The sequence below is a fragment of the Malaclemys terrapin genome, chromosome 8 (assembly GCF_027887155.1).
Source record: "Malaclemys terrapin pileata isolate rMalTer1 chromosome 8, rMalTer1.hap1, whole genome shotgun sequence".
NCBI classification, from domain to species: domain Eukaryota; kingdom Metazoa; phylum Chordata; order Testudines; family Emydidae; genus Malaclemys; species Malaclemys terrapin.
Window position 1 is genome coordinate 56,938,591 of NC_071512.1, and position 16,597 is coordinate 56,955,187.

The 16,597-nt window shown below is 41.0% G+C and overlaps 1 protein-coding gene across 2 annotated transcripts in view; it reads left to right on the forward strand.

The window, feature by feature from the left end:
• Positions 1-16,597, forward strand: part of C8H1orf21 (chromosome 8 C1orf21 homolog) — a 191,750-nt gene that overhangs the window by 72,464 nt on the left and 102,689 nt on the right. For both annotated transcript variants that reach the window (XM_054037150.1, XM_054037152.1), the window contains exon 2: positions 1,192-1,397. In XM_054037150.1, coding sequence (XP_053893125.1) covers positions 1,304-1,397 — 94 coding nt within the window. In that variant the 5' untranslated portion in view covers positions 1,192-1,303. The remainder of the gene's footprint in view (positions 1-1,191; positions 1,398-16,597) is intronic.

Consider the following 16,597-nt stretch of genomic DNA (forward strand, 5'->3'; position numbering starts at 1 on the left):
AATTGGGAGAGAGAGTTGCCTTTGTGGGGGTTTGATGGCACAGCTGTTTTTCCACCCTCGATACTAGGCTCAGTCCTCGGGCATGAAACTAGTCTGTTTAGGTGGAAAGAGGAGAGAGAGTTTTGAATTCAGAATATTGGCATAGTCCTTGTAGATCAGAAAAGTGTCAGTATAAAAGTATCAGTACATTTTTCAAGATGTGGATGAAATTATATAGTTCAGATTTTGGTTACAAATTATGAACAGTCAAGTGTCAGAAGGAGGCTGGCCAATGCACAGTGTCTGGGTTTTGAACTGTAATAGGATTTGCAATCTCATTTTGCCTTTATATCGGCCCTACCTTCATAGATAAACTTTGTCATGATGTATGTGAAATAAACAGGTCTGCAACTATTAACATAAATAGCTGAGAAATACTGGATTAAAAAACATACTCCACTAAGTGACTTTGAATTGTATAACCTTAGAAATAAAAGTAATAGTGGGTGTGTCTACATAGCAATTAAACAGCCACAGCTGACCCGAGTCACAAACATCTATACTGCAATTTTACATCCATGCAGCCTGAGCCCCATGAGCCCGAGTCAGCTGATATAGGCCACCTGCCAGTGTTTAATTGCTATGTAGACATACCCAGAATGTCTGTCCCCCACATTTAGATACTCATATAGGCATTTAAGTACAGATGAGCATTTGTGTGTTTGTATGCAGAGTTGTACTGGTTTAACTAAAGGTGTGATTCTTACATCAATTTACTTAAATGAGTGCAGCTTTGTGTGTGGACACACTTTTATATTGGTTTAAACTTTTTTTTAAATTGGTTTAGCTTGAAGAGTACCCACACAGCCATTGGTATTGGTTTTTTAAACAGATTTTAACAGTCTCTAAGGTGCCACAAGTACTCCAGTTCTTTTTGCGGATACAGACTAACACAGCTGCTACTCTGAAACCTAAGAAAATTAGCTTGATGGACAGATTATGAAAAGTAGCAAGAGAAGCAAATGTCTCTGATTTCTCATATGTGCTTCAGGGGGAAAAAAATGTGTGTGTATTCTTTGAGACTGTTTTTCCTGCACTTCTCTCCCCAAAATACCATTGTGATATTTTCCTGTTTGCCAAAAAGTGCAGCCTTCTTAATGATGGCTTTCTGTCAATATGCTTAGAAATATTTTTTTTCTCTTATATCTGCAGGTAGAAGTGTCTTGACAACCAAGCAAGAAGGTGGATTATTTTTAAAACAATGCTTAGGTATCTGTAGAGATGATTTGTGGTTCAGTCCAGCTGGAGCTGACTGAATGAAGCTATGGGCTGTGCGTCAGCCAAGCATGTTTCTACTGTTCAAAATGAAGAGGAAGCTCAGAAGGGGAAGAACTACCAGAATGGAGATGTATTTGGTGGTGAGTGTTGTGGGATCTTATCTTGCTTACGCTAGGGTTACCATTCGTCCGGATTTACCCGGACATGTCCTCCTTTTGTGTGCTAAAAATAGCGTCCGGGGGGAATTTGTAAAGCACTCACAATGTCCGGGATTTCCCCCTCCCCTGGCAGAGCAGAGCGAGCGGCTGGGAGGGCTGCAGGAAAGTCCCGGGCTGGACTCCGGAGCAGCTTCCTCCTCCCACCCCCCCTCCCTGCATTCTGAGCCGGCCGGCAGCTCCTCCTCCTGCAGCCCGCTCCGGCAGCCCTGTGCAGGGCCAGGGACCGGGTTTTGTGTTGTGCTGGGGAGCTCAGCCATGTGTCCGGCTGGCACAGAGCCCAACACCCTGTTCTGAGCAGCAGGGTAAGGGGGGGCAGGAGAAGGGACAGGGAGGTTCTGGATGGGGCAGTCAAGAAACGGGTGGGGGCTTTTGGAGGGGAGTGGAGAAAGTTTTGGGCAGTCAGGGTACAGGTAGGGGGTAGGGTCCTGGGGGGCAGTTGGGGGGGGTCTTAGGAGGGGGCAGTTAGGGGATAAGGAACAGGGAGTCTTAGGTAGGGGGTGGGGTTCTGGAGGGCAGTTAGGAGCAGGGGTCCCAGGAGGGGGCAGTCAGGGGACAAGGAGCGGGGGGTAGGGGGCTGGGAGTTCTGGGGGGGAGCTGTCAGGGGGCAGGAGTGGGGAGAGGGATCGGAGCAGTCAGGGGACAGGGAGCAGAGGGGTTTAGATGGGTTGGGAGTTCTGGGGGGGCTGTCAGGGGGCAGAGTGTGGAGAGGGATCGGAGCAGTCAGGGGACAGGGAGCAGAGGGGTTTAGATGGGTTGGGAGTTCTGGGGGGGCTGTCAGGGGGCAGGAGTGTGGAGAGGGATCGGAGCAGTCAGGGGACAGGGAGCAGAGGGGTTTAGATGGGTTGGGAGTTCTGGGGGGGGCTGTCAGGGGGTGGGGAGTGGTTGGATGGGGCGTGGGAGTCCCAGGGGTCTGTCTGGGGGTGGGGGTGTGGATAAGGGTTGGGGCAGTCAGGGGACAAGAGGCAGGGAGGCTTAGATAGGGAGTGGAGTCCCGGGGGGCAGTTAGGGGCAGGGGTCCCAGGAGGGGGCAGTCAGGGGACAAGGAACGGGGGGAGGGTTGGGGGTTCTGGGGGGCGGGAAGTGGGAAGTGGGAGGGGCAGGGGCGGGGCTAGGGCGGGGCTCCTCCCGTCCTCTTTTTTGCTTGTTGAAATATGGTAACCCTAGCTTACGCATCATTAATGTTTTTGAAATTCTAATTGGGAGTCTCACCCTTCTTATGAACTAAGAATGAAAAAGAAAGTTGAACTGAATCATGACAATACTAGTGGAGTTATCGCATCTAAGGGATAGTATCGGAAGATTGTTGAAATTATATTGTTGTTGTTTGGATCAGATGTGAAATCAGAGCGTTTATTGCAGATCTATGGAACGTTCTGCTTCCAGCGATCTGAAGTATGGTGGTATCTTCAACTACACACAGTGTAGGGAAATTTCAGGGCAACCATTCACTTTGAATTCCGAAGTTATACATTTTATATTTCTGCTATCAGGTGCCAAATGTAAAATTTGCTTTAAAACCCCTACTATGTAAGCAAAATAAATCCCCCAGTTCCCTCCATCCCTCTATAACAGGAGAAAAATGTCAAACCCTAAGTCTTCTAGAGAGCAGAATATGAAAGTACTGTAAAATTAGAAGTGGGAAGTTATCAATAATATTTAAATAACCTTCTGTGAAGATTGAGGTGGTAGAGGAAGATTTTGAACATGGCAGGGTAACATAAAGCTAATCTGTGTAGTTGGAAAGAAGATAGTTTTGCCATGATACTTAAATGCTAATTATGGTAACATCAACATTGTGATTTTTTTTTAGACTCTATTAGCATATGTTTAACTATTTTTGTAATTAATGAGGAGTAGATTATTAAATGTGTTAAGAATGATTATAGAAAAATGTACACAATGTGAGGTTTCCAGGCCTGTCCAGACATTATAAGGAAACTATTTCCTACTAACAAGGTGATTTGGTATTGGATCCTTGGATTCAATATTCTTAAAATAGTTGCACTGCTATTTAGAATGCCAAGCTTCTCTTCTGTGGTGGTTGTTATAGCAATTATTTGTGCAGAATTAAGAATGCCATGCTGCAGTAGCAAAGCTATCACTGCTATTGAAGTAAGGAAGGAGGAGGAGCTTCACTTCAACCTGTCTGTGGAGGGTATGTTTATTCCCAGCAGCAGACACTAAGTAAAACTACCTCAAATTATATCTGTAATCTGAATTGAGGGTCTTCAAAAATGTGAACCTCTATGATGAGGGTGTTTTGGTTTGGTTGTTTTTTTTTTTTTGTTCATGTTTTCCTTTACTATCTTGTAAGATGATACATTTGGAATTCTGATTTCAGTATTTGAACTTTTATATAATACAGACTTTATGGATATTAAGAGCAAAATTTCCTCTTGTTATTAAAGGAATAGTAAGATAGATGTTAACTGATATTTAAGCAGTAAGACTAGTCAGAAAATGCATTTCTGGGAGATTTTTTTCATTGCATGCCTTTAGTCCACAGTAACACAAGGGCATATACCATAACTTCAGTCACATGAGAACCTAAATTATGTTTAAAAGGTAAGAGGAATTTGAGGGCACAAGGGATTGTAATGGGATGTAGAATCTTGCCCCTTTATGTTGACACTTTGCCACCCGGGCTAGATATGAAGCTACTGAAAGTTATCACCATCAGATGTTCAGGGGACTGTTTCAAATTTATTTCCTTTTCCATCTTCCTATAAAGAGTTTCCCATACCATCTTTGTTGTCGGTCTAGGCAGGCAATCTATGGTTTGGGGCCCCAATTCAGCAATCCATCCCTTCTCTCCAAAGCACTTCAAACACGTACTTAGGTCCCATTGAATTTGGTGGCACTTCAGCACATGCATAAATGCTTTGCTGGATTGGGGCTGGAATGCACCTAGAGACCAAGCTATTCTCTTATTTTTAGAAGTGGGCCCTCCAGATTAGGTTTGAGACATTTTGGAATTGCAGTATGGAGGGGAGGGGAGAGCCTTGCCTTTTTGCTGTCCTTGTTGCATCTGTTCTGTGGATCAATGGAACACATTGGTCTCCAGGTTTGGCAATGTGCCGTATTTCCGTGTGCATGGCATGTAAAATATGTCCTGCACAGTTTTTAATATAAAAAAGAGAGGGAGAAGTTTACACCTGAGCATAGCGTTTGTGCAACCTCATCAACAACCAATCAGAATTCCCTAGATTTCTAAGTCTGTTTCATAATAGACTGAACCTCTTGCTTCACTCCTCCTTTCATGTTTTAAATTATCCTGGGCAGTTGCATTGTGTAAGATGAATTGGATCTGACATTGCAAGGTTTTTTAAATTTCCTATTAAACATTTATGTTGTTAATCCAAAACAAAATTCCATCTGACACATCTGTAGAGTTATTCTTTCAGTAAAGGCAAAAAGAAATACAGTAAGCACTGTATCAGAGAGCTGTCACAACCAATCCACTACAAGCATAAAGATTAGCAATGCTAGATTTTACTGTAGGATGTCACGTAGGGCAATTAATCTTAAATGTAGCTTCAAGAGATGTTGGTGGTCCATGGTGCCACAGCCACCACTGATTGCTAACGGTGCTTCATAGCACTCAAGGGAGCCACAGCACTGCCAGTGCTCAGCCTCTCCCTCCTTCTGCCAGCTGCCGAAAAACTGCTGCATGTTCCCCTGTCAACAGCTGGGAGCCATAAAAGCAGCAGTTCATCTGATCCAACCAATTGCTATGGGCAGGGCATTTCTGCAGACCATTGGGAGCTAAGCTTATCTTTAGGACAAACTAGGCAAAGTAAGACCAGGTTTGGATGGAGGAGAGAGACTGGGGAGCATACATCTGAAGTGGAATGAGACTCTGAGGGAGAATGTTTTAGGTGCAGTTACATGAAGAAGAGAATGTGGGGAGTGAGGTGAAAGAGTAATAGAGATAATGAATAGCAGGAAGAAGGGCTGATGCTATGGTCGCAGCATTGATTCTATACAAAGAGAAACCACAGAGATGCAAATGTATTTGTAATTAGTGATGCCCAAATCTGTAGTCATATCGGAGACTAATCTGTCACAAAAAGATCTATTCAAAAACAGGCAGTGGGCTCTGCAGTTGCAAGAAGTCCACATGTACCTTGTTTAATTCTAACTGTGTTAATCAGGTCATATAGAAAAATGCTCTGGCCAGATTTATGAAAGGCCAGGATACTTTTATGACCGCTAATAGCATTTGTAGCTATGCAAGATAAATTAAGGTAATCAAATCTCCTATTTTGGGGGAGATTTGGTTATGGATAGCATTGCACAGTTGCCTCTAAGTGCATCATTGTTTCACTTTCTTCCAAAGCATCAGGTTTTGGGTATTGCCAAAGCTGAGGTGTGAAACTGAATAGACCAACAGTCAGATCTGGTTTAATGAATCCTATAGTGTGTTTTTGAGCAAGAGTTCCCATCTGTTCTATTCATACATCATAAATTAAAGGGTGAGATGAAGAATAATAAAAATTGCACCCTTGAATTAGTTAGACAGCTTTTTCCTTTACTCAATGCACAGCTTTTGTCTATTAAAGTTCAAATTACTTCTTGAAGCCAGGATTTTATGTGTTTGTGCCTACACACATCACTAATGCAAATGTAGGGAAATGCTATATCTTTTGGTGCTGGGATGTCTGAGGAATATTCTCTGGGGAGAGGGGATTATGAATTTCATTCTGCTGGATGTTCCAACAAGTTATTCTAGGCTACATTTATCTACCTCACAGAGGGGTTCTGAGGATTAGATTGTCAGCACTGGTACAGTGCCTTGAAGATGTAAAAAGCTATATATAAGCTCTAAATACAAAGTTCCCTAGCTTTAAAATGTTTGCTTGCTCAGAGCCCTCAGTCATACTCCTTCATTTTAGGTGCCTTTTGTTTTATTATTACTTGTATGTTCAGTTCCTTCCTCAGAGAGGTAAAAGAAGGAGAAATTGGAGAAATCTGTCCCGAATAACAAGCTGTGCTTGATTTCCATTTCATCTTCTCTGATAGATGCTCCTGAGAGAACTTGAACGGCCATGTTAGGTGATGATGAGGAAGACAGGCTTAACTCATTGTTAGTGCTATTCTTCTCTTGGTGTTGAGTCTAATTTGAATGCACATGACATGCAATATTTTGCCCCTTGTTGCTCAGCTGGAGTCTGGAAAGCAGGCGACTTCCCCCTCACACTTTCTTCATAGAGTAGAGTCCCCTAACTGGGGCCCAGTAGTAAGTGCCTTCAATGTTGAGAGCTTGTAGAGTACAACCAGTATGACTGTTTTTACAAAGAATTGTGATGCTGAGCGACCAAGGAGAGGAAGTACAATCTTTCACTTGACTGTAGCCTACTCAGCTTTACTCAACTCAGCCTGCTTGGTTTAGCCTTAAAGAATTTTTAGAGGGGTTCTGAGTCTTGTCAACATTGGAGTAATTTGGTGATGCAAACCCATTCCACACCTGAAATGCAATGCCCATCCACAAATGAAAATGCTGGCAACAGTGCACAACGTTTCCACTGCTTTATGGTTGCTCTTGCTCTGAGCTCTGTCTGCACTGAGAATTTTTAGCAATTCTACCTTTGGTCTAGCACTAGTACAGCCCCACCAATTGCAACCAGGGAAACACTAGAATAAACTGGGCAGTGCTGTTATCCCCACTATGCCATCTAACCCATAATGCTGTGGTAAAAAAGTTTAGACTGGTACCTAAACTATTGCTAGCATTAAGCACTACAGATGGAAAATATTATATCAAGAGCTAAGTGTTCTTGTTATTGTAACTAAAACTGGGTAGGTATCCATGGTCGGAGTGCTAATGTAAACAAGGTGTCATTGGTTGCTAGTGTGCTAATCACATGTCATCTAGACTTGCTCAGAGCAGGTTTAGATAAAAGTGGTGGTTTAAAACCACCTGGATGCTCTGCACTAGCTCTATTATCAATGGTAATTAGGGCTGTTGATTATTAATCATAGTTAACTCACGCGATTAACTCAAAAAAATGAACTGCGATTAATTGCAGTTTTAATCGCACTATTACACAATAGAATTCCAATTGAAATTTATTAAATATTTGTGGATGTTTTTCTACATTTTCAAATATATTGATTTAAATTACAACACAGAAAACAAAGTGTACAGTGCTCACTTTACATTATTTTATTACAAATATTTGCACTGTAAAAATGATAAACTAAAGAAATAATAATTTTTCAATTCACCTCATATTAGTACCATAATGCAATCTCTTTATTGTAAAAATGCAACTTACAAATGTAGATTTTTTTTTTGTTATATAACTGCACTAAAAAACAAAATAATGTAAAACTTTAGAGCCAACAAGTTGACTCAGTCCTACTTCTTGTTCAGCCAATCGCTAAGACAAACAAGTTTGTTTACATTTATGGGAGATACTGCTCCTGACTTCTTATTTACAATGTCACCTGATAGTGAGAACAGGCGTTCACATGGCACTTCTGTAGCTGACATTGTAAGATATTTACGTGCCAGATATGCTAAACATTCGTATGCCCCTTCATGCTTTGGCCACCATTCCAAAAGACATGCTTCCATGCTGAAGATGCTTCTTAAAAAAATAATGCATTAATTTTTAACTGAACGCCTTGGGGGGAGAATTGTATGTCTCCTGCTCTGTTCTACCCTTATTCTGCCATATATTTCATGTTCTAGCAGTCTCGGATGATGACCCAGCACATGTTGTTCATTTTAAGAACACTTTCACTGCAGATTTGACAAAAGGCAAAGAAGGTACCAATGTGAGATTTCTAAAGATAGCTACAGCACTCAACCCAAGGTTTAGGAATCTGAAGTGCCTTCCAAAATCTGAGAGGGATGAGGTGTGGAGTATGATTTCAAAAGTCTTAAAAGAGCAACGCTCTGATGCGTAAACTAGAGATCCCGAGCCACCAAAAAAGAAAATCAACCTTCTGCTGGTGGCATACAGGGTGGATAAAAATCAATTCTTTAAAAAAATAAAAAAATCGGATTTTTTAAATTAAATCAGATTTTTTTGAAGTTCCTCTACCTGTGGATAAGACAGGCATGCGTGCAAAATGCAAACAGTGCAACAAAGAAAAACTTGAATGCTTAACTAAATTCAAAAATTCATATGCTTGTTTTGTTAAAATATTATGTTTGTTGAAGAAAAAAGTCCAGAATACATAACGTTGTTGTTTTAGTTAAATAAAACAATTTAAATGTCTGTCTGGTGATGTTCTCCTCCTAATTCAGCATGGCAAGAAAATCCTCCAAATATTAATGATTAACCTGTTGAATTGGAGATAGTTCACGTCCCAATGACTTCATAAATATCTGCTTCAATTACCTTTGGTAAATGAAATAACTAAACAATCATTCATTTTCTGATATAGCTGTAAAACTAATCTAAAAAGTTTTCAAAATAAATCACTTAAAAATGTATAGTGTGTACCTTCTAAAAATGAAACCTACATCTATCTCTGAGTTGTGAAGAATATGTATTAAGGTTATAACGACAAAGAAGAATGCACTTTTATGTAGAAATCCATGATTAAATAGAGTCTTCCTGACTAGTGATTTAAATCAATTTAAATCAAATCCACGCAACATCTGACTCAGTTGATGAAAGTGAACATGCATCAGTCTGCACTGCTTTGGATTGTTATCAAGCAGAACCCGTCATCACCATTCCAGAGGACGTGTCCATGCTGGTTGAAGATGAAGAACATTTGAATCTTTAGCGCATCTGGCACGTAATTATCCTGCGACTCTGGCTACAACAGTGCCATGCGAACGCCTGTTCTCACTTTCAGGTAACATTGTAAACAAGAAGCAGGCGGCATTTTCTTCTGCAAATGTGAACAAACTTATTTGTCTGAGTGACTGACTCAACAAGAAGTAGGACTGAGTGGACTTGTAGACGCTAAAGTTTTACATTGATTGTTTTATTTTTGAATGTAGGTTTTTTTTGTACATAATTCTACATTTGTAAGTTCAACTTTCATGATAAAGAGATTGGACTTGTATGAGGTGAATTGAAAAATACTATTTCTTTGTTTTTAGACCACAAATCTTTGTAATCAAAAATAAATATAAAGTGAGCATTGTACTCTTCGTGTTCTGTTTTGTAATTGAAATCAATATATTTGAAAATGTAGAAAACATCAAAAAAATTTAAATGGTATTCTGTTATTATTTAGCAGTACGATTAATCACAATTTTTTTTAATTGCTTGAGAGCCCTAGTGGTGGTAATAGTGGGAAATTTAAGGTGTGGTGGGAATGCAGTATAGGCACAGTGCAGGGCAATAAGGTTCCCGGCAGCAATCGATAGAAGAGAGTTGTAACAGGAATCAATTTAAAAAACACACCCACTCTGCCTGGATACAATTAAAAATAGATGCTTGCTGGGGTGGAGGACTTCTCTGCATAAAGCAGAGGCAGAGGAACTGCATGCAGATTTCTGGGTTGAAGGACCGGGAGATATTCAAATTTTGCTGGTCCCAGAACTGTAAATGGAGAACTGCCTTTAAGCTTTTGTTTTGGGATGAGTTTAAACCCATGGCACAAGGCTTAATTAATGCATAAAGAGAAAGTAATAAAACTAATTCAAACTGTTTACACTTAGGGCATCAGGAAAATAATTCTGTTCCCCTGGCATAACTTCTGTTGGCATGAATAGGTGTTTTCCTGAACTCTGTCCAATCAGGATGCAGGAATTTCCATGTTAGGCTCCACCCCCTGCTGAGCTCTGTGCAGGCAGACTCCCCAGTTTCCTCTTACCTCCCATGAGCAAACAGCTGCTCCCTCAGGCTGAGATGCCTTATTGCTCTTTAGGCTGGAGAAGCAGGCAAAGAAGCCATCCAGAAACAACAGGCTCTAGCCCTTTGTTGTGGACCTGTATGCATACAGTACACCATATTCTCATCTGTGCAGATCCCCTTTTCACCCTCAGTAGGTGACTGTGGATTGATCAGGAGCAGAGGGAAATCAGACCTCTTTGAGGGAGCAGGAGGTCTCTCTTAGGCTCCCTCCTCATCCTCAGCAGGAAGAAGAAGAAAAGGAAAAGAGTTTCCAGGAGTAAGATGTCTGGATGTTTTTGCTTCTCATCCAGTGTAGATCAAGCCCCACTTCTAGGAGAGACATATCTACAGGCCATTGCCTGGATCATCCAGAATTACCCAGCTTTCCTCTGTCCCCCTTCATCACAATTTTCCAATAATTTCCCATGCTTACCTCATGGTAGATGGTCATTTCTCAAGATAATGTGGTTACTAGTTAGACCCACCACCTTCTTGTGACATTTTAAAATGTTCCAGACATACATACATATTAGTAAGGTTTGCTGGACTTTTAAAATTATTGCAAGTTAAGATTCCTCTTAAGTACGTTATTATTTTAAGCATCTTATCCTCCAGCATATATCTGCAGACCATGTTTGGTACAAATCTGTTTGACAAAGCTGGCTTCTGGAAGGATCAAAGCACATGTGACTGAGTCCTAGCCCTTACAAATATATAGAAAGCAGGTTTCAACAGAACTTGAAGACAGGAGCTGTTTTCTTGGACTGACAGCGGCCTATGATACAGTGTGGCACACTCATCTTCTGGTAAAACTGTCAAGAGCTTTCCCGGCATGGGTGGTGGACATTGTTGAACTTCTACTTCATGACAGGTGTTTTCGCATACATATGGGAAACAGAACAAGCTAATGGAGAAGACAATCCAGTGGCTTGCCTGAGACTTTGTGCTTGTGCCCACCCTGTTCAATCTGTACACAAACGACCTGCCACTGACTCAGTCATGCAAGTTTATCTATGTCAGGGGACGGCAACCTTTCAGAAGTGGTGTGCCGAGTCTTCATTTATTCACTCAAATTTAAAGTTTCGCGTACCAGTAATACATTTTAATGTTTTTAGAAGGTCTCTTTCTGTAAGTCTATAATATATAACTAAACTATTGTTGTATGTAAAGTAAATAAGGTTTAAGAAGCTTCATTTAAAATTAAATTAAAATGCTGAGCCCCCCGGACCGGTGGCCAGGACCTGGGCAGTGTGAGTGCCACTGAAAATCAGCTCGAGTGCCGCCTTTGGTACGCGTGCCAGAGGTTGCCTGCCCCGATCTATGTAAATGACATCTGCTGTGGTACCCAGTCACACTCTTTCACCAAATTGGACAACATCTTGAACGCCAACCTGGCCAAGATGGCAGCCTAGTGTAACAGTTGGTGCCTCCAACCAAGTGTGACTAAGACAGTTTTGAGCGTCTTCCACTCCACAATACAAGTGCTAAATGTAGTTAGGTGTCCTCCTCAATGGAAAACGAGTGAAACACAAGGCAACACCGGTCTACCTTGGTGTCACGCTGGACCACTCTTTGACTTTTCATGACCATTTAAAAAAGGCTGATGCCAAAGTCAGGGCCCGGAATAATCTAACCAGCAAATTAGCCAGTTCGACATGGGGCACAGGCGCACAGACACCGCACATTGGATCTGGCACTGTGCTACTCTTCAGTAGAATACTGTGCCACTGTGTGATGGTGTTTACCTCACACTAAATTGGTCGACGTCGAATTGAACTTGACTATTGTATCATCACAGCCACCCTGCGCTCCACTCCTGTCCCATGGCTACCAGTTCTGAGCAGTATAACCCCTCCACACATTCATCGCAGAGAGTCTGCAGCCAGACTGGTGGAAAAGCTGTGTGCCAATCAAGGTGTCGCACTGTACATGGACATTTTCAGTCACCCCAGAGGATGACTTACATCAAGGCATCCATTGTGGTTTCAACTGCCAGATCAGAATCTGTCAGCAGCAAGCTTGTGGCACAATGATTGGTTGGCTAAAGACGTTTGGAATGGTTTCCTCGTCGCTGATCCGACCGTTCGACCTCCGGGATTTGACCTGCCATATCATCTTTGGGCTCCAATGAACAGATTCCCACTGGCCAATGAATGTGTGCCGCCAATCTCTACACATGGGGTCTGCGCGACAACCCACTTCGTCAATGTGGCCTCCATCCATCAATGGCTCTTGTTGTTAAGTGTCAACTGACTAGATTTCATGGTAGCCTTAGGGCCCTTCATTCTGCTGATGAAGCTGCTGTCCGGTGGCTCAGGAAGCACTGCAAACACTAGAAGAAGTGCCTTATTGATCTCCATGCTTTTCAACTTTTGAAGCGGTTTTAAATTACGCAGAGAAACTGAACTGCAAAGTTTACTGTGCACTTTCATCGCCAGTTTTCTAAGGATTAGATGAAACCAAGAAAGCAAACCAAAGCCTCTGTGTCTGTTTTAGAGAAACTTCAGTGCACAGAACTAGGGAATCAATTTCCCTTTAAGCTAAGCTTGTTCCTTAGGTCTCATTGATTTCTACAAACAAGGTGGATTTAACCAATATTTTTTTCCTGGCTGTGTGTCTGCAAAATTTCTGATAGGAACATCTATATAAGGTTTTATTGTAGTGCCCATTGCTGTATTATTTAAGCATTACATTTAAGGACATATAAGACAATCATACACAGAACTCGAAAACATCTGATGGATTTTTCTTAAAATATAAAAATGAATAAATAAAAATGCCTCTCTAGGCAGAGAGGAATATACAGAGTTCAGCCCATAGGAATTTTGCTTGAGAAAGTTATGATAAACTGAAAAAGAGGGTCATTATGGAACTTACATCTTATCCTTAACTACAGCAGTCTCTCCTGCTGCAATATATATAATTGAAATAATTGAGTTAACAAGCCAATCAAACAGATGTTCTAGAAAAGACTGAATATAATATGAGTATGCCTTGCTTAACTCTAAAGATTTTAAAATCCCTCTATTAAGGATAGTAACAATAAATCTTCCTTTATTCAACATTTAATTTAAAAGCTTATTGTCAATGCCATACATAAGTACTATAATAATGTAAATAGCAACAAAGAGCAAAATGCTATAATGGAGGCTTGAACGTTGTCATGTTCAACATATTGTTTCATTGTGTAACATCTGTCATAAGTGTTACTTTTTCATAGAAGAAATTATGTTATTCATCTTTGGTGGCATATTGATCTACTAGAGTTATCAAACCATTTAGTATGTGTAATAAATGACCATGTTTATTACAGAAAGAACAAAGTTAGGAAATGGTTTTAGTTTCTGTCTATTAATCTGTCTCTGGTGTATTGATTTTCACAACATCCCTGAGAGATAGGACAGCATTTGTTTTACAGAGGACAACTGAGGCCCAGTGAGGCTACGTGACTTGCCCAAGGTAACACACAAAGTCTTTAGCAGAGCAGGGAATTGTATGTGGATCTCCCATATTCCACACTAGCACTCTAACCAGTGGCCTATCCTTCCTCTCTTCTTCTTTTCTTCAGCATTTTTCTCTGTGTTCATCATCTTTACCCTGAACCTTTGTAATGCTGTCTGCAACTCCTGCAGAAAAACCTAGCATGTCTCTCCCCCGCCCCCACCTCCAAATATTGACCTGATTCCATGGTTCCAAACAGTTTGGTATAGATCTGGTTGATTTTTATTAACAAAATTACCAAATATCTCCCCACAACAGGAGGGGCTCGCTTTAACCACCAAATGAAGTCAGTTCAGATTAACCATCAAAAACAAGTCTGCTGATTTGAGACTTTGTTTCAACTAGAGCAGCCACAAAGAAATATTTATTTGGATCTTGCTCAACCAAGACATAGAAATGAAAATAAATAAATCTTTTGGATGCAAGTAGGCCCTCTCATGGGACTTTCAAAACCAGGATTCCAACCTTCTTCCCTCACACTCCTATTTGTTGAAAGTCATCTGTAAACCAAGGTGTTTGCTCTCCTCTCCACCTCAAATGTAGCACCAGGAGCACATGGGTGTTTCATTTTGGAATCTTCTCTGCATCCAGAGATTACTTCATTTCCTCTTATCTTTTGCCAGTATAGTAGAACCGCAGAGTTAAGAACACCAGAGTTACGAACTAACCAGTCAACCACACACCTCAGTTGGAACCGGAAGTATGCAATCAGGCAGCAGCAGAGACAAAAAAAACCCCTAAACAAATATAGAACAGTACTGCATTAAACATAAACTACTTAAAAAATAAAGGGAAAGCAGCATTTTTCTTCTGTATAGTAAAGTTTCAAAGTTGTATTAAGTCAATGTTCAGTTGTAAACTTTTGAAAGAACAACCATAATGTTTTGTTCAGAGTTATGAACAGCCTCCATTCCTGAGGTGTTTGTAACTCTGAGGTTCTACTGTATTTAGCAGAGCACTTAAGCCCATACTTAGGTCCCATTGGAGAGGTTGAAAGGTTCTTTGCGAGGAAGCAAGTGTGTTGCTGGGCGAGACTAAAATATATTGATAACAGTATGTGGAAGGAGATTGTACAGCACCTTCTAACATTAATGCCAGGCTTTAAAATCCCTCACTTTTCATGAGCACTAAATCATAAAATTTTATGATCACACAATAAAATGGGGGTAGGGAAACCACAAGAGTCAAAACAGAAAATCTAGAAGAATGATACGGCACTGTGCTCTTATTAGAACGAAATGAGATTTATCAGCCAAACAATTTATACCCTTCTTTTCTCTTTTTGATTAGATTTTCCCTTATTTTCCTCTCAACAAACACAGTTTGATACTGAAGACACATTGTCCAGGAAGAGAAACACCCCTCCCCCTCAATACTGTAATAAAATTACAGTTGTTATCAAAGTTTATGGTTTATTTGTTTAACCAGGAGAATGCCCTTGACAAATGTATTTACATGGAGATCTAACAAGGAAGCTGCTGAACTTAAAATTAAAAAAATCAAATCCAATTTAGATATTTACTGGTGATTAGTGTAGGCAAAGTAAACACCTTCCTCATGAATTCAGACTACTTTGCATTTTCCAACTTTTTTTTCTGAAAAGTGGCCCACTATAATGCCTTTTTTACAAGTTTAAAACACTCCCAGAATATGTATATATTTCAATGGATTATTAAATATAAAAAGGTACTTACAGAATAGCAACAAAATGGACTATTCATGCTACTACAGTAAGTAAATATATAGTAGGAAACAGAATCAATAAGATCCTTTCATGCCAGACATAACAGGCCAATTTCTTTACATTAATCATGACTTTTGTGTAGTGATAGTAGTAAAATTGTCCTTTCTTTCCCTCCCCATTTCTTTTTTCTACTTATTTCCAAGTAGAGCAGTTTTGAGCTGGTAGTCACTAAAGGCTTGATCCAAAACCCAGTGAAGTCAGTGGAAAGGATCCTGTTGACTTCAGTGGGTTTTGGATCAGGCTCCAGGAAACAATAAACATAAGATGCTCTGTCACTTTAACAGCATCACTTTTCAGCGTGTGGCTTCACTAATACCCCATGAAGGAAAATTAGTTCCAAGTTAGTGGTAGAATGGTTCTTTATTAGAAGGGTTATTGGAATAGCAAATGATCTTATTTAGTTCTGAATTTTTTCTACTGTCCTGAGATGCTCCAGCCATGTCAGATCACCATGTTTGAAGATTTAATCCCATCCCTAAATGGGTGCAGTACTCTTGCCCCAACCCCCATCCCCATGAGTGATCTGAGTAAATAATAGTAATAGGATATACATGCACACATCTAGAGTTACCATATGTCCTGGTTTTCCTGGACATGACCTCTTTTGTGATCCTCTTCCTGGATGTATTTTTCAAATAAGAGGCAATGTCCTGGATTTTTGTGGAGCAGACATTGCGGCTCAGAAAGAGCTGTCTCGATGCCCTACCCTGCAGTCACCCACCCAGGCACCAGCTCCCATCCCTGGGATGGGAGAGAGGCCCATAGGGAGGCGCTTACAGTCGGGCCGGTGCTGCGTCCTGGACCTGCGCAAGCCACTTTGCCACCAGAACAGGGAGCATGACACTGTTCCCCACCTTGAGAGTTCCTTCTTTAGCACTCCCAACTACCCCCTCCAGCACACCCACATACACCCTTCCTGCACTCACCAACTACCTCCTCCAGCATCGCCAAACAGTAACACCCCCCTCTAACTTCCCCTCCCCCTCCGGCAGTGTCCTCCTTTTGGGAACCTGAAATATGATAACCCTATGCATATCCAGGGCAGAGGTAGTAATAATCATTTTCTCCAG